Genomic DNA, 27,659 nt, shown 5'->3' on the forward strand with positions numbered 1-27,659 from the left:
GAAAGAAGCTACCTGACCACTACAAAAGTAGTTCCAATTTGTTAGCAATGTTTGAGGAAATAGGGTAAAGTTTCATGACTGACTTGTAAATTAAAGGCTGCACTTGGGCCAGTCGTGGTGGCTCACGCCTGTAATCCCAGCACTTTGGGAGGCCAAGGTGGACGGATCACTTGAGGTCAGGAGTTCAAGACCAGCCTGGCCAACATGGCGAAACCCTGTCTCTACTAAAAATTAAAAAATTAGCCAGGCATGGTGGCGCACACCTGTAATCCCAGCTACTCGGGAGGCTGAGGCAGGAGAATTGCTCCAACCCAGGAGGCAGAGGTTGCAGTAAGCCAAGATCACACCACTGCACTCCAGCCTGGGTGACAGAGTGAGACTCTATCACAAAAAAAAAAAAAAAAAAAAAGGCTGCACTTGAACAGTAATGTTGCCCTTTAGATGATCAACTCAGGAAGGTATACATAAATTCTAGGAATGCTGCCATTGCTCAAAACATGTTTGGAACTCCTTGCTGGAAACTACCTTTGGAGTCAGCAGCCTCATTCCTGTAGAGTCAATTTCCATTTTCCACCTCAAATGGTAAATGGTGTTAATGCAATTTGGCTGTGCCTTTATTCACGTTCATGAAATGACAAATGCATTTCTATGTTTGTCTTCTCTCCAAATTACAGAGTAAGTTCCTGGAGGATGGGGAAAGTTTCTAGTTATCTGTCAAATCCTACATTCTTGGTCTAACGCAAGGCACGTGGTCAGTTTTCAGCAAATATTGTTGAATAGTAATATTACAAGGTATAAGAGTTTACTGTATTTTTGTTTTTGTGGTAAACATGTCAGGCAGTAGCTTTTTTATTTGATTATTGCATGCATAGACTATTGCTGGCAGAAGGGACCTTAACATCTTCTAGAATAACTTTCCAGTTCATGGAAAAAAGCTTTCTGGCAAGTCAAACCTTGAAGCTTCTTCCTGAATATTCAGATCAAAGCAGGTTAGCAATTGCTCTTTATCTAACTGAAATGCACATAAACAACACTGCACTGCAATTTTTCACTAATCAGATTGTCAAAGAATGATAATTATTATGAGTGATAATAAATTCAAATCTGCAGTCTCTTTTGTTGCTACTAAAAATTCAATTTAGGGAAATTTAATGTTTTTATTTTAACATCTTAAAATGTTCCCTGCCATGTGATTCAGTTAACCACAAGGATGTTAATGACAGCCATGTTTATAATAGTAGAAATTTTATAAAATATTAAAACTAGGAAAATAGACATATAAACTATTTTGCAGCCACTTAATAGCTTACCGTGTAGCTAATGTATACAATCGATATAAAAGCTTATTGTAAATTCTAAGAGAATTTAGAGAAATGCTTATTGTAAATTCTAAAGAGAAAGTCAGTTGGCTATATATTGTGTATATAAAAAGTTACTTTCACCTAGTTACATTACCTGATAAGTTCACTGCTATGATATAGAGGAGTGGTGATAGTGGGTATCCATGTCTTGTTTCTGACTTTAGTGAAAATGCCTCTAGAATTTTTCCATTGTATCAGTTATCCATTGCTCAGTAACAAACTCCCTGAAAGCTAAGTTGATTAAAACAAAAGCAATTATTTCTTTTGCTCACAAATAGGCACAGAGTTTGGCAGGAATGACTTGCATCTGCTCCACATGGCAACTGCTGAGATGGCTCCAACTGGGGCTGGACAATCCACTTTCAATACGGGTCATTCTGTTGGCTGGCAAGTTAGTGCTGGATGTTAGCTGGGAGTTCAGCTGGTCTGGGGCTGGGGACTGGGGACTTTGGTTCTTCTCCATATCGGCCTCTCCCCAGCTGCTCAGGCTTCCTCACTGGAAGATGGCTGAGTTTCAAGAGCAAATGTCCCAAGGGACCCAGACAAAAGGGAATGGCATTTTTATGGCATATCTTTGAAAAACACATAGCATCATTTCCATTCTATCTTACTACTTGAGGAAGTTGAAACTTCTACCAAGGCTGAAAGGGAGGGGACATAGATTCCACCCATGGGAGAGTGACAATGTCATGTTAAGATAAGCATGTAGAATGAGAGACATTTATGGTCTAAAGTTGATATTTTAAACTCTCTCATTAACAAAGACCTCAAAACAGTTTATCTTTCACATAACCTCCATACCCGTTTTAAAATTTTTATTATTATTATTAGAGACAGGGTCTTGCTACATTGCCCAGGCTGGTCTGGAACTCTTGGGCTCAGGAGATTCTCCTGCTTTGGCCTCCCGAAGTGTTGGAGTTACAGGCATGAGCCACCACACCCAGCCTATACTCTTTGTAAATATTTTGTTGATTGCTTTTATCTTGCTTGTTTTTTACCCCATATATTAGAAACCTTGTTACTGATTTACACAGTCTAATGTTTGCCACCAAGGAATATATCTCTAAAGAATATAGCTAGGCTGGGTCCAGTGGCTCACACCTGTAATCCCAACACTTTGGGAGGCCAAGGCAGGTGAATCACCTGAGGTAAAGAGTCTGAGACCAGCCTGGCCATCATGGTGAAACACCGTCTCTACTAAAGATACAAAAATCAGCCAGGCATGGTGGTGCACACCTGTAATCCCAGCTATTTGGGAGGCTGAGGCAGAAGAACCGCTTGAACCTGGGAGTTGAAGGTTGCAGTAAGCTGAGATTGCACCACTGCACTCCAGCCTGGGCAATAAAGCAAAACTCCATCTCAAAAAAATATATAGATAGATATAGATATAGACATAGACATAGACATAGACATAGACATAGACATAGACATAGATATAGATAGAGATATAGATGTAGATATAGCTTACCTTTGCTTGTTTTTGAACTTTTTACAAATGGAATCACATATTAGGAATAATATTCTGTTACACTTATTTTGCTCAAATTTGTAAGATTCATACATGTCATTGCATGTAGCCATGATATGTTTAATTTCATCACTGATTGGCACTTTGTGGTATAAATATACAACAGTTTATCAACTGTACTGTAGATGGATCGAGAGCCACTTCCAAGTTTGTCAATTAGAATTCTTGTCCACATATCCTAGTGCAAATGTGCATGATTTTCTTTAGTGTATACCTTCAAGAGCAATAATGTAGATGCTTATGTTACTAAAAAATGCCAAACTGTACCAATTTATACTCCCACCACCTAGTATAGGAGTTCCTGTTCCAAATCCTTGTTACCATTATCTGATTTTGCCAGACTTTTTTCATTTTTTTTTTTTTTTTGAGATGAAGTTTTGCTCTGTCGCCCAGGCTGGAGTGCAGTGGCGCAGTGTCAGCTCATTGCAACCTTCACCTCCCAGGTTCAAGTGATTCTCCTGCCTTAGCCTCCCGAGTAGCTGGGATTACAGGTGCCTGCCACCACACTTGGGTAATTTTGGTATGTTTATATGGAGATGGGGTTTTGTCATGTTGTTCAGGCTGGGACTTTTTTCTTGTTTAGGTAGGTTTGGAATGGAAAACAACTCCTTTAACCTTACCTTAATCTCACCTTAATGCATGCTACCTTTCCAAAGGGCAAGAGTGTTATCTCCTGTGGAGTCTGCCCCTTCAGATACATAGCTCATAACTGCTTGAGGTGGGTAAATAGTGTTTGGCTCTGTATATTGCGGACCAAGACAGAAAATGCCTGCATTAGCACAATTCTAGGTCCTTTCACTTCTGCTTGTAGGCTGGCCAGATCTAGCCAGAGTTCTTGTCTCTCACAGGACTGTGCTTAAAGCAGCCAAGAGTCACACAGACCGTCACTCTGGATCTCTCCTACCATTTTCCTAATGCCACAGATTTGATCAAATTTTGGTTTACCCTCCAAAGCAATGCAGGCTCCAAAACCTGACCCCACATTTCACCACCATGTAATGTGAGGCACCAGCTTTTCAGCCTGTGCCCAGTGAAAACTCACAGGCTCTGTTAGTATGGAAGAAGGGAGGATGAACATGGGTGTTCAATAGATATGACTGAGAAATCCTCATAAACATTGGTGTTCATCCTGGCCGCAGCTTTCTTTTGCCTTCACTTTCTTTTTTCCTTACTAACTTTTGTTTTTTGGAAAAGTCATTATATTGTCCTAATTCTTGAATGACAGAGCCAGTTAGCCATTTGTTTTTCTCATTCTACTGTCCCCTAGCTGTCACCATTGATGGGGAACAGTCAGGTGTCCTTCCTTTTCTCCTTGGCTTCTTTCAAGAACACTTTTGGTTTTGGCATTTTCAGGATTCTTTAACAATGTAAATAAGAATGGGTTTTTAAAAACCATTTCCACTTACTACACATTGGAATTCCTGAATTTGTAGATTCATGAGAATTTCAGATCATATCTATTTGTAGATTCACGAGAATTTCTCAGTCATATCTATTTGATACTGACTTCTTTATTCTCTCTTCTCTCTCTCTGGAACTCCAATTAGACAGTTTGACTCTCTAATTTTACTCTCTTTGTATCTCCTCTTTTGTATTTTTTTTCCTCCTCTCTCTGTTCTCCTTATGAATAATTGTTTTCATATATTTTTTCTAATTCATCAAACCCTTCTACAACAGTGTCTTATTATTTTGTCTGCTCATTGGGTTTTAAATTGCAATGATCATATTCTTTATTTCTAAATGGCAAAAGCACATTGTCAATAACTAGACATTGTCTTAAAAAGACAACTTACTTAAAAGAAATATATCTATATGAAATGATATACAGTAATACCAAAAAAAATTTCCCTATAAGGGATTTTGAAACAAATGTCAAACTAGCCCATTCATTTCTTCAGGCTTGATGGCCTGTGCAGTCTTGTGTGCCACCATGATGGTCTAAGGGACTACTTTCTCATGCTAAAGACTGTACCTTTCTTTTGCACATCATAAATGTAAGACACCCCTTGGGTTGAGATAAGAGTATTGGATGGAAGAAAATGCAGAGCTGAGTCGCTGAGGAGAGGTGGTGAGAGGGCCTTACCATTGGGACATGATGATGCACACTTCTGGCAATGTCGAGGGCTCTTTGCACCAGTGTGAACCTAGCTAGCCAGCCATGGAGAGGGGAGAGTGCTTCTTGGACCATTGTCTCTCAGTGAGAGTGCAGCAGGAGGCAGAAGTGGGGTAGATGTCTGTGCAATTATAGCTTTTTCCTTGTCCCCAACTCATTTCCAAAAATATCTATAGGAGAGAAGAGAGAAAACTTAGGTGAGTTTTCTATGGGTTGGGCAGTGGAGATACATACCACTCACATAGCGTGGACTCCAAGAGACTTCATGGCCTCTGGTACAGGCCCCCAACTCCCCATGAGAATAGAATGTTTTGATGAGGCTCTACTTGGTGTGAGGCTGGACTGAGACTTCTTCTCTCTGGAGGGGTTTCTTTGCGGTCATTCTTTCCAGTGATTTTCTCCATTTGTCCCGTTTCTATAGGCTGATGCCTGTGATTCTTGCTTTAGACAAAAGTTTTCCTCATGTTTCCATCATCCTCACTTCTGTTTCCATAGTAAATAAATTATTCACTTGTTATCTGCCTCTCCAGATAACTGCCACAAGGTCACAGGCTTTGTCTTCATTCACTGCTCTATCCCCATTGCTCGTAATAATGCCTGGTCCAGAGTAAGTGCTTAATAAATATTTGCTGAATGTTGACTTCTTATTATTTTACTTGAGATTCTTTTCAAAGTAGAATTGGCTAATTCTGGCACTATTCCTAAAAGAAGCCTGCTGAACTTAGCATTTTCAGAAGTGCAGCTTGCCCTGCCCTATTAAATAGAATGTTTTACCTGTAGGCTTAAAGCAGGTTTTTCATGGATGGAGTTTAGCAATCTCATCCCTGCCTTGCAGAAAAGCTCTGGATTGCTCAGGCTGGGTCAGAAACCCCATGGAAATAGTGACATTTACCACTGGATATCGTGGGTTTTTGTTTTTGTTTTTTTTTTTTTGAGACGGAGTCTCACTCTGTAGCCTAGGCTGGAGTGCAGTGGCGCAATCTCGGCTCACTGCAAGCTCTGCCTCCCGGGTTCACGCCATTCTCCTGCCTCAGCCTCTCCGAGTAGCTGGGACTACAGGCGCCTGCCACCACGCCTGGCTAATTTTTTGTATTTTTAGGAGAGACGGGGTTTCACCGTGGTCTCAATCTCCTGACCTCGGGATCCGCCCGCCTTGGCCTCCCAAAGTGCTGGGATTACAAGCGTGAGCCACCGTGCCCGGCCTATCGTGTTATTTAGAATATGAGGTTGAGCTTTTCCAACAGGATCCTTAATAATAGTTTCCCAAAAGGGAACAATTTTAAAATGTCTCAATTACCTACAAATAAATTTACCAAAGGACATGCAAAACTTCTACAGGAAAAATTATAAAACCTTATTGAGGGACATAAAAATGAGAAAATGGAGTAATATACAGATTGCTCATGGGTTGAAAAACTCAGTAGTGTAAATCAGTCAGTATTGCTCTATAGAATCAATGTAATCCCAACGGGCTTTATAGTGGAACTGGACTAAGCAATTGGAGTTGGCTTGAAAATGTATATGACAATGCAAAAGCATCAATAATAGCCAAGACTCTCTTGGAGGAAAGGAAGAAGATAGGAGGATTGCCCTGCTTGATACCACAATAGATTATAGAGTTCTAGTAAATAGGCTAGTGTGGCATTGACTCAGGGACACTCAAAAGCAGGGAGAAAAATGGAGAGGTCAGGATCAGACTGCATAGATGGACCCGATTTTTGAGAAGCAGCAATTCTGAACAATGAAGACAGTGTTCTCCACAGAAAGTCCTAAGGGTTATTGTAGGGTCCAGCCCCACAGGGTCAGTGGGTTTTCTCCTCGTGTGCGGAGACGAGAGAGCGTAGAAATAAAGACACAAGACAAAGAGATTAAAGAAAAGACAGCTGGGCCTGGGGGACAACTACCACCAAGACGTGGAGACTGGTAGTGGCCCCGAATGCCAGGCTGCGTTGATATTTATTGGATACAAGACAAAGGGGCAGGATAAGGAGTGTGAGCCATCTCCAATGATAGGTAAGGCCACATGGGTTACGTGTCCACTGGACAGGGGGCCCTTCCCTGCCTGGCAGCCAAGGCAGAAAGAGAGAGGAGAAAGAGAGAAACAGCTGACACTATTATTTCTGCTTATCAGAGACTTTTAGTACTTTCACTAATTTGCTACTGCTAACTAAAAGGCAGAGCCAGGTGTACAAGATGGAACATGAAGGCGGACTAGGAGCATGACCACTGAAGCACAGCATCACAGGGAGACATAACGTTAGGCCTCCGGATAACTGCGGGCGGGCCTGCTTCCACAAGAGGTGGAGGAGTAGAGTCTTCTCTAAACTCCCCCAGGGAAAGGGAGGCTCCCTTTCCTGGTCTGCTAAGTAGCGGGTGTTTTTCCTTGACACTAACGCTACCACTAGACCATGGTTCGCTTGGCAACGGGCGTCTTCCCAGACGCTGGCATTAGCACTAGACCAAGGAGCCCTCTGGTGGCCCTGTCCGGGCATAACAGAAGGCTCACACTCTTGTGTTCTGGTCACGTCTCACTATGTCCCCTCAGCTCCTATCTCTGTATGGCCTGGTTTTTCCTAGGTTATGATTATAGAGCGAGGATTATTATAATATTGGAATAAAGAGTAATTGCTACAAACTAATGATTAATGATACTCATACATAATCATATCTAAGATCTATATCTGGTACAACTATTCTTGTTTTATATTTTATTATACTGGAACAGCTCGTGTCCTCGGTCTCTTGCCTCGGCATCTGGGTGACTTGCTGCCTACAGGTTATGGCTATGTTTTTGTAGGATTTTATATGTGATTGCGAAACCATTTGATATTATCTGGTGAAACTAGAGTTTAAAACCGACAGGGGAAAACTTTGCACAAGGATCTATCAAAAATGTTCCAAATGGTGGGCCACAGTGGCTCATGCCTATAGTCCCAGGCTGAAACAGAAAGGTCACTTGAGCTCAGGAGTTTGAGACCAGCCTGGGCAATATAGTGAACCTCCTCTCTACAAAAAAAAAAAAAATTCTTTTAATTGGCTGAGCATGGTGACACGCACCTGTAATCCCAGCTACTTGAAAGACTGAGGTGGGAGGATCGTTTGAGCCCAGTAGGTAAAGGCTGCAGAGAGCCATGATCACACCACTGCACTCCAGCCTGAGCGACAGAGACTCTGTCTCAAAAAAGAAAAGAAAAAGCGGAGACAACATTGAGGGAAAGAAGCAGATCACACAGAAGATGTGCTAAGGTTCCATTTATGGGAAGCTCAAAAACAGGAAAATTAAATAATTCATGATTAAAAGCACATACATAAGTGGGGAAACAATAAAGTCAACCAGGTTATCACAGGAGCAGGAGCTCTCTGACCTGAGAGGAGCAGGGAGGGACACACAGATGCTTTCTCTGGTCCTGGCACTTTTCCCTTTCATAACCTGCATCACAGTTGCAGAGGCTTTAACTTGATTCTTACTCTTCAAGAATGCATGGATATGTCTTTTAAACTATTTGCATGTATGATCCATTTTACATATAAATTATTTTTAAAGCAAGTACTAAGGAAAGACAATGCGATGCATACGAGCAGTATTCACTACATGCCAAACCCAGACTAATTGCTGTGCAGGACGATCTCAATGAATCACAGCAGCCCACAATCATCCCATTTGATGGTGAGGCCACTTGGGCTAGAGACATAGTCCCTTGACCAGAACCACACACTAGGAGTGGCCCAAGCAAGGCTGTCATCACCCAAGTATGTCCAATTCTAAAGCCCAAACTATCCACCTCACTATGCAGCCCATCATGTCAATGTTGACAGTGGGCCAGTCCCTTCACAGGACAACTGGTTATGCAAAGGTGTCCTTGGTGCTGGGCCATGGCGCAGACCAGACCCAGTCCCACCAACTAGCACACCAGAAGACCACACCCAAGCTGACCTCAGGGAGTGCAGCGCATTCTCAAAACACTATGTGAAGCTGTTGTCTTTGACCAAGCAGGGAACTTGATCAAACACCCAAGTTGAGAGCAGGTGATATGGCCACCCGTTAATCGTGCTGATGTGCTCCTGAACAACAAGCAAGAGTGGGCACCTTGAATCCTGTTGGGAGCTTCAGGTTTGCCAAATGAAACTTACCTCTCCCACTTTTTTTGAATATTAACATTAAGTATCTTGATTTATACTTTTTTTTTTGAGTCAGTTTTGCTCTGTTGCCTAGGCTGGAGTGTGGTGGCACTCACAACTCACTGCTGCCTCCAACTCCTGGGCCCAAGTGATCCTCCTGCCTCAGGCCCCCAAGTAGCTGCGACCAGGTGCACACCACCACACCCAGCTAATTTTTAAAATTTTTTGTAGACATGGGGTCTTGCTATGTTGCCCAATCTGGTCTTAAACTCCAGGCCTCAAGTGATCCTCTTACCTCAGCCTCCCAAAGTGCTGGGATTACAAGCATGAGCCACCACACTCAGCCTCCGATTGATTGATTGATTGATTTTTTTTTTTTTTTTTTTGAGACAGAGTTTTGCTCTGTTGCCAAGGCTGGAGTGCAATGAAAGGATCTTGGCTCACTGCAAACTCCACCTCCCAGATTTAAGCGATTCTCCTGCCTCAGCTTCTGAAGTAGCTGGGATTACAGGCACACGCCACCAGGCCTGGCTAATTTTTTGTATTTTTGGTAGAGATGGGGTTTCTCCATTTTGGCCAGGTTGGTCTCAAACTCCTGTCCTCAGGTGACCTGCCCACCTCAGTCTCCCAAAGTGCTGAGACTACAGGCGTGAGCCACCTAGCCCTCAGATTTATTCTTAACTTTTTCTATTCACTCAGTACTTACTAGTATTTACCAAGTGCCAGCTTTTGTGATAGGCTGATTTCAATGAGGATGCTCAGATTTGCCCTTACATTAGGAATGTACTAGAAAAAATGTGTTTATTGCACACAGTCCTAAGAAAGGAGTCCCTAAGCTACTTAGGAAAGTAAAGGAAGAAGAGAAACTAGAGTTCTGTGTGGGATTCAGTTTCTATTAAGCATAGAAGACAAACTGCCCAGAAGTGTATGAAGAGCTTGAAGTTGTGATCAAGTAAAATATTTAGAGCAAGCTGCATTTGTAAGATCAGGCTGAACAAGGGAATTGAATAACTTAATGAGGGAAAACCAATTCCTGTGTAGAAGGAAATGGAGATGTGCCAGGGAAAGAAGGGAGGCGGCTCACGGGGCCAAAGCAAGAGCAGTGCCTAGGAGTGAAGGAAGGAACGGCTTCTCCCTCACCTTAAAAATGGCCTCATGCTAGGCATGGGCCCACAGCAGTCAGAAGACTCAATTCTGCAAACACCACTGGGGGTAAGTTGCTAGTAGCAGGCTGCTGAACACCCAGGGGGCACAGATTGTCACTTTGATTCAGCAGTGCTCATGAGCTGCCCTACATCAGGTGGGCACCACCAGGCAAGAGAAAACTCAGTTTGAACTGGCTAGTTTAAGATGGCTATTCCAGATGGTGACAGCTTGGGGACACTGACTCTGCAGCCATGGGCAGCTGCTGGGTCCCATGAGAGCATGGTGATCCCAGACCTGAGCCAGAATCCACTAGCAGTTGGTGATATGGGGCAGGGCCAGGGGAGTGGAGTTGGGGAGAGGATCCTATTTTCAGATATACAAGGTTACGAAAAGGTTAAGGCCTGCCAGGGAAGGCTGACCCCAGCTGAGTGGGTCTCAGAGAAATCCCCTCTAGTATTTGCTGGCTTCCATTTAATGAACATGAATGAACCCTGCACCAAGGGAGACTACCTCCTCCCTAACATTAAATCTAGAAAAAGACTTTCTGGAACTGCTTTGAGAATGCTACCAAGGTCTCCTGACTGGAGGTGCTTGGCACTAGGACACAAGTCTATGGAGAAGCTGGGTTTGCATGGGACCCCAGTAAGATGGGGTAATCCTGGAGGTTGCTGGATAGTCACAACGGATGTTTTCCACAATGTCTTCAGGTGTCCGGAAATGCCAAGGTTCTCTGTTCGCTGAACAGACTCCACCCAGAACCTGCTCATAAATGAGCTTAGTATACCTTACTCCAGGCTCACACCACCTCGCAATGCTTCTCCAGCTCCCCTGTTGGCCAGTAGCCTTCTGGTACACTGTCCCTGCTTCCCACCATCCTGATTCCAGCAATCTCTACCAGTGTTGCTAACCACTTGCAACTTCAGGATCCATAAATCTCACTGAATGCCATTCCACTTGGAGACATTATAGGGCAGATTTTCCCAGCTTTGCTTACAGCCATAAGCAGGCTTCCCATGAAGACAATGCTTGAGGGTGCAGTGTCCCCACTGCCTCAGCACCACTGGAAGGAGCCCTGGGAATGTGGTCACATGTACATGTATTTTGTAAATTTTCCAAGAGAACGTATGAATCCATGTAAATCAGTTCGGGCCATCTCAAAATCTGCATTCAATCCAATCTATGGAAATGTCTCTATTATCTTTTTGAGACAGGGCCTCACTTTGTCACCCAGGCTAGAGTATACAGGGGCTCAATCACAGCTCACTGCAGCCTCCAACTCCTGGGCTCAGGTGATTCTCCCACCTCAGTCTCCTGTGTAGCTGAGGTACTATAGGAGTATGCCATCACACCCTGCCAATTTTTTTTTATCTTTTGAAGAGAGATGGGGTTTTACCATGTTGCCCAGGCTGGTCCTGAACTCCTGAGCTCAAGCAATCGTTTTGCCTCTGCCTCCCAAGTGCTGGGATCATGGGTGAGCCAACATGACAGCCAAGAGTATTTTTTTAAATAGGCAATGAAAATCTTGAAATCCGTTTAGGATGAACCCACCAGCATTAATACATAAAAAACAAATATGGCCAGGCTCAGGCCTGTAATCCCAGCATTTTGGCGCGGGTCACATAAGGCCAGGAGTTGGAGACCAGCCTGGCAGAACCATCTCTACTACAAATACAAAAATTAGCTAGGTGTAGCAGTGCACACCTGAAATCCCAGCTACGCGGGAGCCTGAGGCACAAGAATCGCCTGAACCCAGGAGGCAGAGGTTGCAGTGAACTGAGATCACGCCACTGTACTCCAGCCTGGGCAACAGGAAAAGACTGTCTCCCCAACCCCCTCCCCGGCAAAGACAAATATGGAGAGCATTACATTTTTTTTAATACATACATACCTCTCCTCTCCCAGAACCTGCAGGCAAGCTGACAAGAGGGGCAATTAATGTCTCTCAATGTGGGGAAGGGCCATCGCCTCTCCAAGGATTCCAGGAATAGTTAACCTAAGTGACAGGAAGACTCTCAAAAATAAAAACCTAAGCTCTATAGAACTTACCTACGCAAATGCTAATAAAAGTCAAGATCATCAGGGCCTCGGAAAAGTATTCCTGAGGTTACCAACTAAGTATGTGTAACCACTTATATCCATTTTCAAGGCACAGATGTTCTCTACACAGGAAGGAAGCTCAGGGAAATTCTCAAGTGAAAAGCAATATACACTATCTACAGTGGGCTTTAGAAGTACAACTCATGTCGAGACATGTATTTATTATTATACTATGGTATGCAATCCCAGGTATTCTGATCTGGAGTAAAAAGCAAACTAAATGAAGACAACTTTTAGAAACTGATGTTTATTTTCCATCAACCATTTTTCCATGTTGCTTAAAAGCCTACGCAAGAACAGCTTAAGACCAGTCAGTGGTTGCTCCTACCCATTCAGTGGCCTGAGCAGTGGGAGCTGCAGACCAGTCTTCTGTGGCAGGCTGAGCGCTCCAGTCTTCTGTTAAGAGAATACCAAAAAAAAGCCATCAGCTCTGTCCTCAATGTAGTATTTTTCCTTACCCCACTCCCAACAGCAGTCTATCAGATGCTATAGCACACTAGGATGAAAACCTCTTAAAGCTAGTATAAAAGCCACAGAGATCATTAAAGTTAGAATAAAACTGAGAAGCTGCAAAATATCAGCTTGATGCACCCCTATCCTGATACATACCAGTAGGGAACTGCTGAATAGGCACAGAGGGCACCTGTACACCTTCAGACCAGTCTGCAACCTCAGGCTGAGTAGCAGTGAACTCAGGAGCTGGAGCAGTCCATTCACCCTGAAATTCCTCCTTGGTCACTGCCTTTTCAGCAGCAGCCTGCTCTTCTTTTTCAATCTGGGTTACAAAAAAAAAGAGGAAAGACTTACAGGGACTGACAAATTTTGCTTCCTAGAAGCACAGTCCAAGTTGTCCAATTTGCTTATGTAACCACAAGCCTTTGGAGAAGCTTACCTCTTCAGGATCTCTGTAGAAGTACAGATCAGGCATGACCTCCCATGGGTGTTCACGGGAAATGGTGCCACGCATGCGAAGAACTTCCCGAGCCAGCATCCACCACATCAAACCCACTGAGTGAGCTCCCTGCCAAGAGTGGTAGATTATTAAAAAGTGACACTTGGTCAAACCCAAACAGCAAGCACCTTCCTGGCTCCTACATCATCTAAGTACCAAAAGTACAAACATCTCTTAGTTTAAAAGCAATTGTAACAGGGAGCATTATAATCAGGGATTTTCAACCTTGTCTGCATACTGGAATCATAGGGATTGAAAAAAAAAAAATGCCTGGACACTAGCATTTAAAAAAAAAATCTGGGCAATTCTTATGCACAACTAGGGTTACAAATCAACCAAACTGAACCACACACAACCCACCTTTTTAGAATCTTATAGTAGAACCCATCAAGTTGGTGTGAAAACAAAGACCAAGTGCCTGAGGCCTGAGCAAGAAACATGGACAAAGGCAGAAGAAAACATACTATTTTCCAAATGTGTTCATTTCTCCACAAAGCTGTCATGCAGTAATGTTACACTTGTAGCAAGAATTACTATCAAACTCCACTCATTGGGCCAGAGACCCTTGTGGTGTTAGCGAAAAACTTGCCCTTCATGTAGCACACTACCTACACTTGCGAGTTCATCGGCCAGTCAGTAGCCTCAACTCCAAGCTCTAACAATGTGCACAGGAATGTTTTTTCTAGAGCATGCATTCACAAACTCTAGATCATAAAATCATTACCTTGTTGTTGCATGGGATGGCAATGTCCACATAGCGCAAAGGAGAATCTGTGTTACACAGCGCAATGGTAGGCAGGTTAACATAAGATGCCTCCGTGAGAGGCTGGTGGTCAGCCCTGGGGTCAGTAACCACAAGAAGCCGTGGCTCCCGGAAGGCTGCCTGGATCTGGTTAGTGAAGGTTCCAGGAGTGAAGCGGCCAGCAATTGGAGTGGCTCCAGTGGCAGCAGCAAACTTCAGCACAGCCCTCTTTGAAGAATTTAAAAGTTAGTGGTACTCAATATTTCATAGCAACAATCCTGGCACCCAGGAAGCACTTCTGGGAACTGCCCAACTTAATCACTACTACTCCATGTAAAGCAGGCACATACCCAGCTTTCCTTAGCCTCTCTTATTTCTCCAGAGATTTCCTGCATACATTAAAAGACAGGCTTGTTTTTCTACTATATATCCCAAGCACATAGCAACACTACCTGGCCCAATCTAGATGCTCAGTATATTTTTCTCAAGCAAGCAAGAACTGTCACTCAATTCATTCTACAGCAATAACCAAAACTGCCTTTTTTCTACTGTGTACCAAACTACGTGGTCCCAGTAACATGTCAGTTTCAGGAATAACCCTCTGCAAAAACACGCATGGGAACCTGTCCTGTCAACATTGAATTAAAGTCTTTACTACATAATTTTTAATCTGTCAAAATAGTTAAGATGAACAAAATCCCTGTTAGAACTCTTAGAATTCAAGAAATCTACTAGTTTTCTCAACAGAAAAATTCTTAAAATAGAGCTGTGGCAAAAAAAAGATTCAAGTTTTAGTAACTAGTCATTTCTTAAAAATACAAATTAAGGTATTTTTTCATTCAAGTTGGCAAAGGTTCACTTTGAGACAAGGCCTCACTCTGTCACTCAGGCTGCGATGCAGTGGACAGTCTTGGCTCCCTGCTGCCTCAACCTCCTGTGTTCAAGCAATCTTCCCACCTCAGCCTCAGCTGAGACTACAGGCACGCAACACCACACCCAGCTCGTTTTTGTTAATTTTGGTAGAGACGGAGTTTTGCCACGTTGCCCACCCTTGTCTCGAACTTCTGGGCTCAAGCAAGCCACCAGCCTCGGCCTCACAAAGTACCCATATTACAAAAGCATGAGCCACCCATGACTGGCCTTTTTTTTTTTTTTTAAGAGACAGGATCTCACTCTGTGCCCCAGGCTTGGAGTGCAGTGGCAAACTCATAACTTACTGCAGCCCCCAACTCCTGGACTTGAGGGATCTCCTGCCTCAGACTCCCAATTAACGGGAACTATAGGTGCATGCCATCATGACTGCCATCATGACTGGCTAACTAAGATTCTTAAAAAATTTCTGACCCAGTATTTCATCGTTTTAAGGTAAAAACTTTGACTATGGGAAAATGTGATAAGCCACTTTAATACAATTTCTAGATATTTAGTGGCACAAGTCTACATAAAATGAAATTATAAAGTTCAACATACTGCCAGATGCCCAGCATTTATGTTGAAAAGGTCTTACAGGCTGGGCGCAGTGGCTTACGCCTGTAATCCCAACACTTTGGGAGGCCGAGGTGGGAGGATCACTTGAGATCAGGTGTTTAAGACCAGCCTGGCCAAATGGTAAAACCATGTCTCTACTAAAAATACAAAAATCAGTCAGGCATGGTGGCACATGCCTGTAATCCCAGCTACTCGGGAGGCTGAGGCAGGAGAATCCCTTGAACTCGGGAGGCAAAGGTTGCAATGAGCCAATATCACACCACTGCACTCCAGGCTGAGCAACAGGCAACAGAGCGAGAGACTGTCTTGAAGGAGAAAAAAAAAAAAAAATCATAAGGGTGATTTCTATGGCTCAGTCCAGCTTAAAATCTCTAACAGTGGAGTCTGAGTTTTCTATTTTTTTTTTTTTTGAGATGGAGTCTCGCTGTCACCCAGGCTGGAGTACAGTGGTGCCATCTCAGCTCACTGCAAGCTCCACCTCCCGGGTTCCCGCCATTCTCCTGCCTCAGCCTCCCAAGTAGCTGGGACTACAGGCACCCGCCATCATGCCCCACTAATTTTTTGTATTTTTAGTAGAGACGGGGTTTCACTGTGGTGTGGATCTCCTGACCTTGTAATCAGCCCGACTCCACCTCCCAAAGTGCTGGGATTACAGGTGTGAGCCACCTCGCCCAGCCTGAGTTATTTCTATTTTCTTATATCTTTCTGTACGTCTCACAATGTCTGTAAGCTTTATTTCTATAATATAAAAACTAACCACTGTTCCACAAACCTGGCCAGTATTCCTGGAGGATATAACACTGACATCAGCAGGGTTTTCAATGGCAACAATAGCACGAGCTGCCAGCAGAAGCTTCTCCCACGTCCTCTTCAGATTTATGATATAGATGCCTAAGTGAGAGCAGAAGGGTTTTAACACTTGACCTGGCTGTGCAAACATTCTTCCCAAGTTTACTCTATGTGGCAGCGAGTACTACCAAACTCCAGTCATAGAGGCAAGCTCTACTGGTGTTAGCGAAAATCCTGCCATTGATGTAGCACACTTCCGACACTCAGAGTTCATGAGCCACGACTGGCCTCCACCCTGAGCTTTAATAGTGTGCAGCCTAGATTCAGTTGGCTAAATCCATCTTTCCTTTCTCTTTCCCTGTACTTACTCCATCAGTGGTTCTTAAGAATCCACTTCCTGGCTTTCCGCCACTCTTTCCCTTTTATCATCTGCACTGATGCAAGATTCATCCTAAAACTCCTTTACAGCACGTCACTCCCAAGTCCTTGGTAGCTTTATCTCTAGAATAAGTAAGTGCCTTAGCCAACTTAATGCCTTCCATCCTCTGGTTCTTCCAAACCATATTGTTCATTCCCACCTCTTACCCCACTTTCCACTCAAAATTCAGTTCAATAGCCTGTGTAAGTACCTATGAAGTTGAAGGCACTATGCGAGCTATTAGAAACTCAGCCAATGAACTTTCTCATGTTCATGACCCAACCCAAGTGCCGTAACTCAGGCAACTGACATATTCTTCCCCTGGAGCAGAAATCTTTTCTCCCAATAACAAGAACATTTATTTAAAGTATGTTTTCAACCTAGGGGTCTGGCTTCATTTGAGGAAGATACAAAGAAATTACCCAGAACTAACCACGAGAATAGCAAGCTCAAAACTTGTACTTACAGCTGGAGTAACAAAAAATTAAAGCAATGACTAACCATCACTTTTCCTTTTATAGATGTACTGTTCCATCTGGAAGTCAAGATTGGTGCCACCTAAGTGGGTTCCTGCTGCAAGGAACTTAAGGACATCCTCCTCCTTCATTTGCAGGACATCAAGGGCTCCGGACATTGTGAAAGTTTCCCTTTAAGTTACGACGGGAATCTGAAATAAGAGAGCAATCTATTTCTTTTCATTCCATTGAGTTAAGTGGGGTACACCCTTAAAAGTAACCAAAAACTCCATCTGCTACACTGTCAGGCATTGCGCTTACAGTGTAGTTAAGGATAAACAGAAAGTTAACCGATACATGTCGCGTATTATGGAACAGCGCACATCTTACTGAGGAAATGGTGTGGACGGCACTGTAACCGAGTAATAAAACTAAACGAAATTAGCGAATGGAAATTCAACACTTCTCAAGATAGGAATTAAGGAAAAGTTGCGGATGCGCCAAGTTAACAACTAGACATAAAAGAGCAGCCATGTTTGGAATATGCAAACTAAAAACAAAAAAGATATGAATTGGTTTCAGGTATTTTCAAGCAGATTGTAGGCGAGTGCTCTGGAATTACTTCGCTGTGCTGTCACCACTTGTTTGTCTAAAAACCCGAGAACCTTAACTCCTGACCCGCACAGCGCGAATGGGAAAACCCGACCAGCCCAAGTAGCTGGTGTAAATCAGCGCCTAGGCCTCGACTCACCGCCGTGTGGGGCTCCGAAGGGATAGCAACACGGGATGTTAGCCCGCTTCTGCACTCCCGCCCACCCGCGGCCTGGCCCGAACCCCAGCTCCGAGCCTCCGCTGGAGGGCGGCCTCCACCCGCTCCCGGGGCACTCTGGGAACCCGCGGCCCGAGCCTGGCCACGTGCGGGCCGCAGGCCTAAGGTGGGGCGCGCCGGGCGGGAGACAGACACGGTCTGACCGGCTTTCATCACTAGTCTTCGCACCCTTCATCTGAGCAGGAAAAGCTCATTTTTCTAGCCCTGGGAGGCGCCAGGGACGCTACATGGAACTCACCCAGAACAACGCCGTATGGATCCCTCTGCAGATAGCGCGGAAAGGACAGGAGACAGGAAATGACGTCCTTATATACTCCGTTGTCAGCCAATGGCAAAGAAAGTCGAGCGGAAGAAGGCGGAGCCGGAGAAGAACGCTGCCGGGACTGGGCTCCTTCTTCAGGAAGGCGGGCTTGCTGCGCAGGAGCGGGCTTCTGGGCTGTAGCCAATAGCGGCATCCTGGTCGGATCTGGGGCGCTTGTGACTTTGGGGTTTCTAGTGCCACAGCGACGCCCTGTGCATAATTCCTGTCCAGAGCGCGGAACTGAAGCTAGTCAGCGAGGCGGGGCGTTCTTACCCAGCCCTTGTACCTGCGAGTATGAGCGGCTTTCTCGCCTAAGCTGCCGTTTTGTTACCTGAAAAGTAGGAAGGTTTGTTCGACACAACAAACTTAGGTAAACAAAAACTTGGAGATTTATTTTATTTTATTTTCCTGGAGAACAGTTTAACAGGACGTAATTCAAATTAAATGTCCACTTAGGGGAAGTTTCTCTGAAAAAGTTAAAAAGGACAAGATTGAACTGATCGTATGCGTTATATCTATCTCATGTATCTATCCATCTATCACCTGGGGGAAGTTTCCCTGAAAAAGTTAAAAAGGACAAGATTGAACAGATGGTATGGATTATATCTATCTATCTTTTTTTTTTTTTGGTATAAGAAAAATTTTGCAATATCCATCAGTAGGAGATAAGTTTGCCGGGCGCGGTGGCTTGTGCCTGTAATCCCAGCACTTTGGGAGGCCGAGGTGGGTGGATTGTCTGAGCTCAGAAGTTCAAGACAAGCCTGGGAAACATGGGGAGACCCCATCTCCACAAAAAATACAAAAATTAACCAAGCATGGTGGTGCGTGCCTGTAGTCTCAACTACTCAGGAGGCTGAGGCGGGAGGATATCTTGAGCCTAGAGGTCAAGGCTGCAGTGAATGTGATTGCACCGCTGCACTCCTGCCTGGGCAACAGAGCGAAATCCTGTCTCCAAAAAACAAACAAAAAAATAGGAGTTAATTGAACGGGCGCGGTGGCTGTAATCCCAGCACTTTGGGAGGCTGACACGGGTGGATCTCTTGAGGCCAGGAATTCAAGAGACCAGCCTGGCCAACATGGCGAAACCCGGTATCTACTAAAAATTCAAAAATTAGCCGGGCGTGGTGGTGCATGCCTGTAATCCCAGCTACTGGGGAGGCTGAGGCGGGAGAATTGCTTGAACCCAGGAGGCAGAGGTTGTGGTGAGCGGAGATTGCGCCACTTGCATTCCAGCCTGGACGACAGAGCAAGACTCCGTCAAAAAAAAAAAAAGTGCAGGTTCCTCTCTGGGGCCTGCTGAGCCAGTCTGATTTCTGAGCCCACCCTAAAATGAACTCGTAGACCCTTATGGCCACTCTTCCATAGGACAGCACATCCAGGTTCTCCTGCAAGTGGCTCTGCAGCTCCACTGAAGCCAGTATGATTTTCGGAGGAGCCTGGAAACCCTTGGACCCTAGAACAGGTCACCCCCAGGCTGCTCTGCTTCATCACCCACCAAGGCTGAAGCACCTGGGGCTTGAGGGGCAAATTCAGAGAAGTCACAGCCCCTTGCTGCAAATGCCTCCCACTTCTACGCTTTGTTATGGAAAGAGGAGGCTTTAAGTTTGTTGGCAGAAACTCAGGCCACAAGCCTCCTCAGAGGCCCCTGAGTCCCAAAACAATGCCCTGCCCCCTGCGCCCAAACGTACTCCTGCTTAACCCTTCAAGTGTGGATTGGGATTGCTGAGTAGTGAGTGCAGCTCTGCAGGGTTCTTCCAGGGGTCTCAGCCTTGGCATTAGGATCACCTGGGGAGCTTTTAAAATCTTATACCTGGGCTGAATATATCAATCTCTGAGTGAGACCCAAGCGTCAGTAGCTTTCAAAGTTCCTGTAGGGGCTTCCCCTCCACCCTCTGAGTGTTCACTGCTAAAATGAACTGACAGTAGACAAATTAACAGGAGAAGAAACATACACTTTTTTTTTTGAGACGGAGTTTTGCTCTTGTTGCCCAGGCTGGAGTGCAGTGGCTCAATCTCGGCTCACCGAAACCTCCGCCTCTCGGGTTCAAGCGATTCTCCTGCTTCAGCCTCTCGAGTAGCTGGGATTATAGGCATGCGCCACCACACCTGGCTAATTTTGTATTTTTAGTAGAGATGGGGTTTCTCCATGTTGGTCAGGCTGGTCTTGAACTCCTGACCTCAGGTTATCTGCCCACCTCGGCCTCCCAAAGTGCTGGGATTACAGGCATAAGCCACCGCGCCAGGCCAAACATACACATTTATTAATGTGCTTATGCACAGGAGCCATATGAAATATAAGACTCAAAGAAGGGCCAGATGGCTGAAGCTTAAATAGCATCTACTTCACAGGGAAGGGAGATGGGATGGTAAACAATTTAGAGGGCTAGTAAGTGATTTTTGGAAGGATAGGAATGAGTTCAAAGGACAGAAAATTTGCCTGAGACAAAGATCCTGTGAGCTCTGGGGGAAACAGCAGCAAAGGGTGAGGGGAGGAACTTCACTGTGACCAAAGGTTGCCTTATTAGGCAAATAATGTCTCCTGGAAAATCTCTCAAGAGCTGTCCTCAGAAAAATAGATGAAGAGTCTGTCTGGGCATGGTGATGACTTTTAGTCTTTTCTCTTCCCAGTGGTTAATATTTCCTGGTTACCTGATGAGATTCCTAGGGAGGAAGTTTTAAGACTATTGTATTTATTCTGGAGGAACCTACCTTATTCAGATAAGGGAACTTCAGACAAAGCCCCTCTGGATGCTTTGGGAAAAGAGGGGATTGAGAGATGGAGTTAGGGGAAGGTCAGAAAGAAACCTTGGTTCTGACGCTATTTCAGAAGCCTTTCAATTTTCTTTAATTCAAAGCATTCAGCATGCCAAAGTGCCCTATTCAGTCAGGGGTATCATTTTCTGAGCCCCAACATTTTCCAGATGATTCCAATGTGTGGCCATATTGAGTTTAAAAACCACGATTCTAGACTCTAGGGTATTTCTTCTTTATTTTAAGTAATTTTTTTTTTTTTTTTTTTGAGACAGTCTCATTCTGTCACCCAGGCTGGAGTGCAGTGGTGTGATCTCGGCTCACTGCAACCTCCACTCCCAGGCTCAAGCAATTCTCCAGCTTCAGCCTCCCAAGTAGCTGGGACTACAGGTCCACCCACCACATCTGGCCAGTTTTTGTATTTTTGGTAGAGACAGGGTTTTGCTTTGTTGTCCAGGCTGGTCTTGAACTCCTTACCTCAAGTGATCAGCCCGCCTCAGCCTCCCGAAGTGCTAGCCCACTGCGCCCAGCCTAGGGTATTTCTTGACTACCTAAGCTAATGGCTCCCAGGAGCAGAGAAGGAGAACTTAGAAGCTAGTTCTACCTAGAGGCTGTTGCATTGAGGCAGCTTTTTTTGGAGGGAGTGGTGACAAAAGCTGAAATTTAAGACACAGTGGATTGTTAAATGTTTTTTTCCTTCTTTTTTTTTTTTGTTTTTTTGGAGACAGAGTTGCTGTCTCCCAGGCTGGAGTGCAGTGGTGCAATTGCGACTCACTGCAACCTCTGCCTCCCAGATTCAAGCAATTCTTCTGCCTCAGCTACCCGAATAGCTGGGACTACAGGTGCACACCACTACATCTGGCTGATTTTTTGTAATTTTAGTAGAGACAGGGCTTTGCCATGTTGGCCAGGCTGGTCTTGAACTCCTGACCTCCAGTGATCTCACTCGCCTTCGCCTCCCAAAGTGCTGGGATTATAGGTGTGAGCCACTGTGCCCTGCTGGTTGTTAAATTTATTTATTTATTTTTTGAGACAGAGTCTCCCTCTGGTGTGCAATGGCACGATCTCAGCTCACTGCAACCTCCGCCTCCCAGGTTCAAACGATTCTCCTGCTTTGGCCTCCCAAGTAACTGGGATTACAGGCGCGTGCCACCATGCCCGGCTAATTTTTGTATTTTTAGTAGAGGTAGGTTTTCGCCACGTTGGTCAGGCTGGTCTCGAACTCCTGACCTTGTGATCTGCCCGCCTCAGCCTCCCAAAGTGCTGGGATTACAGGCATGAGCCACTGTGCCCAGCCTGGTTGTTACATTTAATATCAACAATAAATTAGAAGGCCAGGCGTGATGGCACACACCTGTAATCCCAGCACTTTGGGAGGCTGAGGTGGGCGGATCCCTTGAGCCCCGGAGTTCGAGACTAGCCTGGGCAACATGGCAAAACCGTGTCTCTACTAAAAATACAAAAATATTAGCTGGGTGTGGTAATGCATGCCTGTAGTCCCAGCTACTTGGGAGGCTGAGGTGGGAGGATTGCTTGAGCCTGGGAGGTCGAGGCTGCAGTGAGCTGAGATTGTGCCAGTGTACTCCAGCCTGTGGAATAGAGTGAGACCCTGTCTCAAAAAAACAAAAAAACCAACAAGTTATAAATGCACACTGCTCAGCCAGAAGTATATGGAAGGGGCATAAGGCATAACCTTGGTGAGCAGGTTTCAGTTTTGCAACCTCCCAGAGTCACTGCTGGGTTCCCTGTCTTGATTGGGCCCTCAGAACTGACTCACTCTAACCTTGGTTTGCCTCAAAATTATTTATCCTTTCTAACTGCTGGTTAAAGAAATTTCAGCCTCTCCTCATTTCTCTTGGGAGGAAGCAACTGAATGAAGTGAACAGAACGTTTCATTTGCACTCATACATTTGCTAAGTGAGAAACCCTTATATGCCTTTTCAGACTTTCCACCACTTAGAATCTATAGCTCTGGTCTTTCCTTTGCCTAAGAAATTGGATAGACCTAAATGTAATCAAGCCCTCCAAGGTAACATCCAGTTTATAGAACATGTGTGAAACAGAAATGAGCTAAAACCATCAGAAAACAAATTCAGAAAATAGGACATTTTACAGGGTACTGGGGCTGAGAATGCGTTACCTCAAAGACTAGCCCTTTGATATGCCTAGAGAGGCCTTAGACACTGCTTCAGAATCAAGGTTCCTCTAACTTTGTCTTGTTACCCCGTCCCCTCGGTCCCTACAAAGACAATGTAGAACAAAAAAAGTGGGGAAAATGGTGGTGTCCTGGAATAAAGAGGTTTTTTTTTGTGACAGGGCCTTGCTCTGTCACCTGGGCTGGAGTGCAGTGGCCTGATCACGGCTCACTGCAGCCTTGACTTTCAGGGCTTAAGTGATTCTCCTGCCTCAGCCTTCTGAGTAGCTGGGACTACAGATGTGCCTCACCATGCTTGGCTAATTTTTTAATTTTTCTGTAGAGACAGAGTTTGACTATGTTGCCTAGGCTGGTCTCAAACTACTGGGCTCAAGCGATCTGTCAGCCTTGGCATTCCAAAGGGCTGGGCCTACAGGCATGAGCCACTGCGCCCAGCCTAGAGATTTTCAAAACCAACTGCCAGCAAAGTGTGGTGGCTCATACTTGTAATCCCAATCCTTTGGGAGGCTGAGGCAGGAGGATCACTTGAGGCTAGGCGTTTGAGACCAGCCTGGGCAACATTGTGAGATCTTGTCTCTGCAAAAAAATTTTTTTAAAACTGGCTGGGTGTGGTGGCGTGCACCTGTAGTCCCGGCTACTTGGGAGGCTGAGGTGGGAGGATTGCTTGAGCCTAGAAGTTCAAGGTTGCAGTGAACCATGATTGTACCACTGCGCTGCATCCTGGGTGACGAGCAAGACCCTGTTTCTAAAAAATAAATAAAAGACCAAATGCCTTGTATGGACCTTGTTTGAATTCTAATTGAAATAAACCAACTGTAAAAAATCATTGTTGAGACAGTCTGGGCAATGTGAATATGGATGATATGCAAAAAATGTGTTAAATTTTTTCAGGTGGGGTAATGACATACTTATGTTAAAAAAAAAGTCCATAATTTTTAGAGATGCATATTGAAGTATGCAAGGGTGAAATTATGTGATGTCTGGGATCTGTCTCTAAAAGCTTCATAAAAGAAAAAGGAGGCCAGGCGCAGTGGCTCACACCTGTAATCCCAGCACTTTGGGAGGCCAAGGCAGGCGGATCACGAGGTCAGGAGATCGAGACCAGCCTGGCTGACACAGTGAAACCCCATCTCTACTAAAAATACAAAAAAATTAGCCGGGCGTGGTGGCTGGCGCCTGTAGTCCCAGCTACTCGGGAAGCTGAGGCAGGAGAATGGCGTGAACCCAGGAGGCGGAGCTTGCAGTGAGCCGAGATCACGCTACTGCACTCCAGCCTGGGTGACAGAGCGAGACTCCATCTCAAAAAAAAAAAGAAAAAGGAGTGGCGGGGGCAGGGGACACAGTTAGGGGAGAGAAGCAAGTGTGGCAAAATCTTGGCAATTGCTCCATCTGAGCGATATGAATGAAGGACCAGTAGACCATTGGCTCTCCTATTGTGATGGCTTGAAAGATTTCATAATCATGTATTCTTAGAAAGCGAGTGTAATACAGCTTGAAACCTTTGCTTCTGTGTCTTCTTTTGGCTGTAGCCCTACACAGCCTTATCTTTAGTCACCATCTGACTATTTTCCTCCCACAGAGCCCCACCTCTAATGTGCTTTAATAAATCTAAGGAAGCCAAGAAGGAACCATTTAAAAAAAAAAAAAAAAAAAAAACGCTGGTGTGGTGGCTCACGCCTGTAATCCCAGCACTTTCCGAGGCCAAGGCGGATGGATCATGAGGTCAGGAGTTCGAGACCAGCCTGGCCAAGATGGTGAAACCTCGTTTCTACTAAAAAATACAAAAATTAGCCGGGCACAGTGGCAGGCACCTGTAATCCCAGCTATTCGGGAGGCTGAGGCAGGAGAATCGCTTGAACCCGGGAGGCGGAGGTTGCAGTGAGCCAAGATCATGCCACTGCACTCTAGCCTGGGCAACAGAGCAAGACTCCGTCTCAAAAAAAAAAAAAAGGTAGGCAATGTTTCCAAAGCACTAACGCTCACTAGCCAATTGCTTTTCAAGCTTTAATACTGAGACTGTGAGAGAGGAAAAAACAGGCTACTTGCCACAGGACTCGAGATTCACAAAGACAGATTTTCTACCTCATGTTTAGAGAAAACTAGATGATTTCTCCTGATATTATCATATTTATTTGCTCCCCTAAAAAACAAATGAAGAAAATGTGAGGGGAATCTGGTGGCAGAAATTCATCTGCCAGTGTAAGGCCAGGAAATTCGCATTGGGAAGAAGCCCGACTCTCTCGGCCTTATCTCTGCCCCTCCTCCCTAAGAGGCCTCACTGGCATTAGGTTCCCTGCACTCAGGATGAGGGTCAAAGGAGGCTGAGGAGGCAAGGGACATGGAACACCTGCTCCAGAGTCTAAGTTCTTAAGAAGCAGCCACTCCATCCAACTGTCCCTCCCTTCCCTCCTTTCCCATCCTGACCTCTCCCCTGCTTCCTACAGCACGAGGCCTCACAACACACAGGTCACAGCATTGGAGACTTGGGTGCCACTGTAAGCTTAGGACCCTACTTCATCCTCTCCCACACCCCTACACAAATTACTGTTTTAAATATGGTGTTTTAACCTAAAACCTAAAGTATAAACTGATTTTAACTTATACATCAACTTAATCTGTGTTATGGGTTGAATTGTGTCCCCCCAAAAGATATATTGGCATTCTAACTCCTAATACCTGCGAATGTGACCCTATTTGGAAATAGGGTCTAACAGATGTAATCAAATTAAAATGAGGTCATACTGGATTAGGATGAGCCCTAAGCCAATACCTGGTGTCCTTAAGAGAGAAATTTGGACATAGAAACAGATACACAAGGGAAAAGGCATGTGAAGACAGGCAGAGATTAGAGTGATATATTTACAAGCCAAGGAATGCCAGCCACCACTAGAAGGTGCAACAGACAAAGCATGACTCCCCTAGAGCCTTCAGAGGTGCAATGCTGCTGACACATTGATTTCAGACTTCTGGCCTCCAGATTGAGTTATAAACCATTCGGACTGTGGTAATTTGTTGTGGCTGTCCTATGAAGCTAATACCACATTTCAGAAACATTTATTCATTAACCCTCACCACCACCTGAAGAGGCAGGAAATATTACTAACCCTATTTACGGCTGGGGGCGCTGGCTTACACCCATAATCCCAGCACTCTGGGAGGCTGAGGCAGGTGGATCACTTGAGGTCAGGAGTTCAAGACCAGCCTGGCCAGCATGGTGAAACCCTGTCTCTACTAAAAATACAAAAAATTAGCCCAGCATGGTGGCGCACGCCTATAGTCCCAGCTACTTGGAAGGCTGAGGTGGGAGAATTGCTCGAACCCAGGAGTGGAGGTTGCAGTCAGCTGAGATTGCACGATTGCACTCCAGCCTGGGCAACAAGGCGACACTTTGTTCTCCGCCCCCTAAAAAACCCCCAAAACAAACTAACCCCATTTCCTAGGCATAATTTCAGTGCCATGCCTATGTAGTGGAGAGCAAGCAGCTTTTAACCTGGGCTGCCTGGATTAGAGGCCATGTTCTTAACCACAAGACTAAATATCCCCTCAACTTCTGCTTCTTGTATAAAGTAATGGCTGTTTCCTGATTTTTTTTTTTTCTGATATGGAGTCTCATTCTGTCATCCAGACTGGAGGGCAGTGGCATGATCTGCAACCTGCATCTCCTGGGTTCAGGTGATTCTCCTGCCTCAGCCTCCTGAGTAGGTAGGATTACAGGTGTGCCCCACGATGCCCAGCTAATTTTTGTATTTTTAGTAGAGATGGGGTTTCGCTGTTTTGGCCAGGCTGATCTTGAACTCCTGGCCTCAAGTAATCCGCCTGCCTCAGCCTCCCCAAATGCTGGAATTACAGGCAGGAGCCACCGTGCCTGGCCATCTTTCCTGAATTTTAAAGAAAAGATTTGAGTGCACAATAAGAATAGCCATAAAAGAGATAATAACAAGTGTTGACAAGGATGTGGAGAAATTGGAACTCTCATATACTGTGGCTGAGAATGGAAAATGGTATAGTCACTTTGTTTTTTTGTTTTTTGAGGCAGGGTCTCACTCTGTCACCCAGGCTGGAGTGCAGTGGCATGATTTCAGCTCACTTTAACCTCTGCCTTCTCAGTTCAAGTGATTCTCGTGCCTCAGCCTCCCAAGTAGCTGGGATTACAGGCACATGCCACCATGCCCAGCTAATTTTTGTATTTTTAGTAGAGACGGGGTTTCACCATGTTGGCCAGGCTGCTCTCGAAATCCTGACCTCATGTGATCCACCCGCTTCGGTCTCCCAAAGTGCTGGGGTTACAGGCTTGAGCCACCGCACCTGGCCTACAGACTGCATTTATATGAAGTATCCAGAAAAGGCAAATTTATGAGGACAGAAAGCCTATCAGTGGTGGCCTGGGGCTGAAAATGAGGATTAATTACAAAAGG

At 45.0% G+C, this 27,659-nt stretch overlaps 1 protein-coding gene and 2 non-coding genes across 3 annotated transcripts; all 3 read right to left on the bottom strand.

Moving 5' to 3' along the window:
- Nucleotides 1-12,595: 12,595 nt before the first annotated feature.
- RPSA (ribosomal protein SA) lies at nt 12,596-18,934 on the bottom strand. The gene is made up of 7 exons (XM_054481582.1): nt 18,276-18,934; nt 17,255-17,420; nt 16,319-16,437; nt 14,041-14,286; nt 13,257-13,385; nt 12,974-13,139; nt 12,596-12,760 (listed from the first exon to the last, which is right to left on the bottom strand). The coding sequence occupies exons 2-7, from the start codon at nt 17,385-17,387 to the stop codon at nt 12,666-12,668; spliced, it is 888 nt and encodes a 295-aa protein (XP_054337557.1). The 5' UTR covers nt 17,388-17,420; nt 18,276-18,934; the 3' UTR covers nt 12,596-12,665.
- Nucleotides 13,833-13,986, bottom strand: LOC129034401 (small nucleolar RNA SNORA62/SNORA6 family). The gene has a single exon (XR_008501880.1). It is a non-coding gene; the product is annotated as a small nucleolar RNA SNORA62/SNORA6 family (small nucleolar RNA).
- Nucleotides 16,503-16,652, bottom strand: LOC129034402 (small nucleolar RNA SNORA62/SNORA6 family). The gene has a single exon (XR_008501881.1). It is a non-coding gene; the product is annotated as a small nucleolar RNA SNORA62/SNORA6 family (small nucleolar RNA).
- Nucleotides 18,935-27,659: the final 8,725 nt, after the last annotated feature.

This window comes from Pongo pygmaeus, chromosome 2, assembly GCF_028885625.2.
Source record: "Pongo pygmaeus isolate AG05252 chromosome 2, NHGRI_mPonPyg2-v2.0_pri, whole genome shotgun sequence".
NCBI lineage: Eukaryota > Metazoa > Chordata > Mammalia > Primates > Hominidae > Pongo > Pongo pygmaeus.

What these genes read in the sequence shown, in the direction of transcription:
- RPSA (XM_054481582.1), bottom strand. Translation starts at nt 17,387, where the DNA reads ATGTCCGGAGCCCTTGATGTCCTGCAAATGAAGGAGGAGGATGTCCTT. An exon ending in TCTACAGAGATCCTGAAGAG is followed by an intron (nt 13,140 to 13,256) that starts GTAAGCTTCTCC and finishes TTTGTAACCCAG; the next exon opens with ATTGAAAAAGAAGAGCAGGC. An exon ending in TATTCAGCAGTTCCCTACTG is followed by an intron (nt 12,761 to 12,973) that starts GTATGTATCAGG and finishes TTCTCTTAACAG; the next exon opens with AAGACTGGAGCGCTCAGCCT.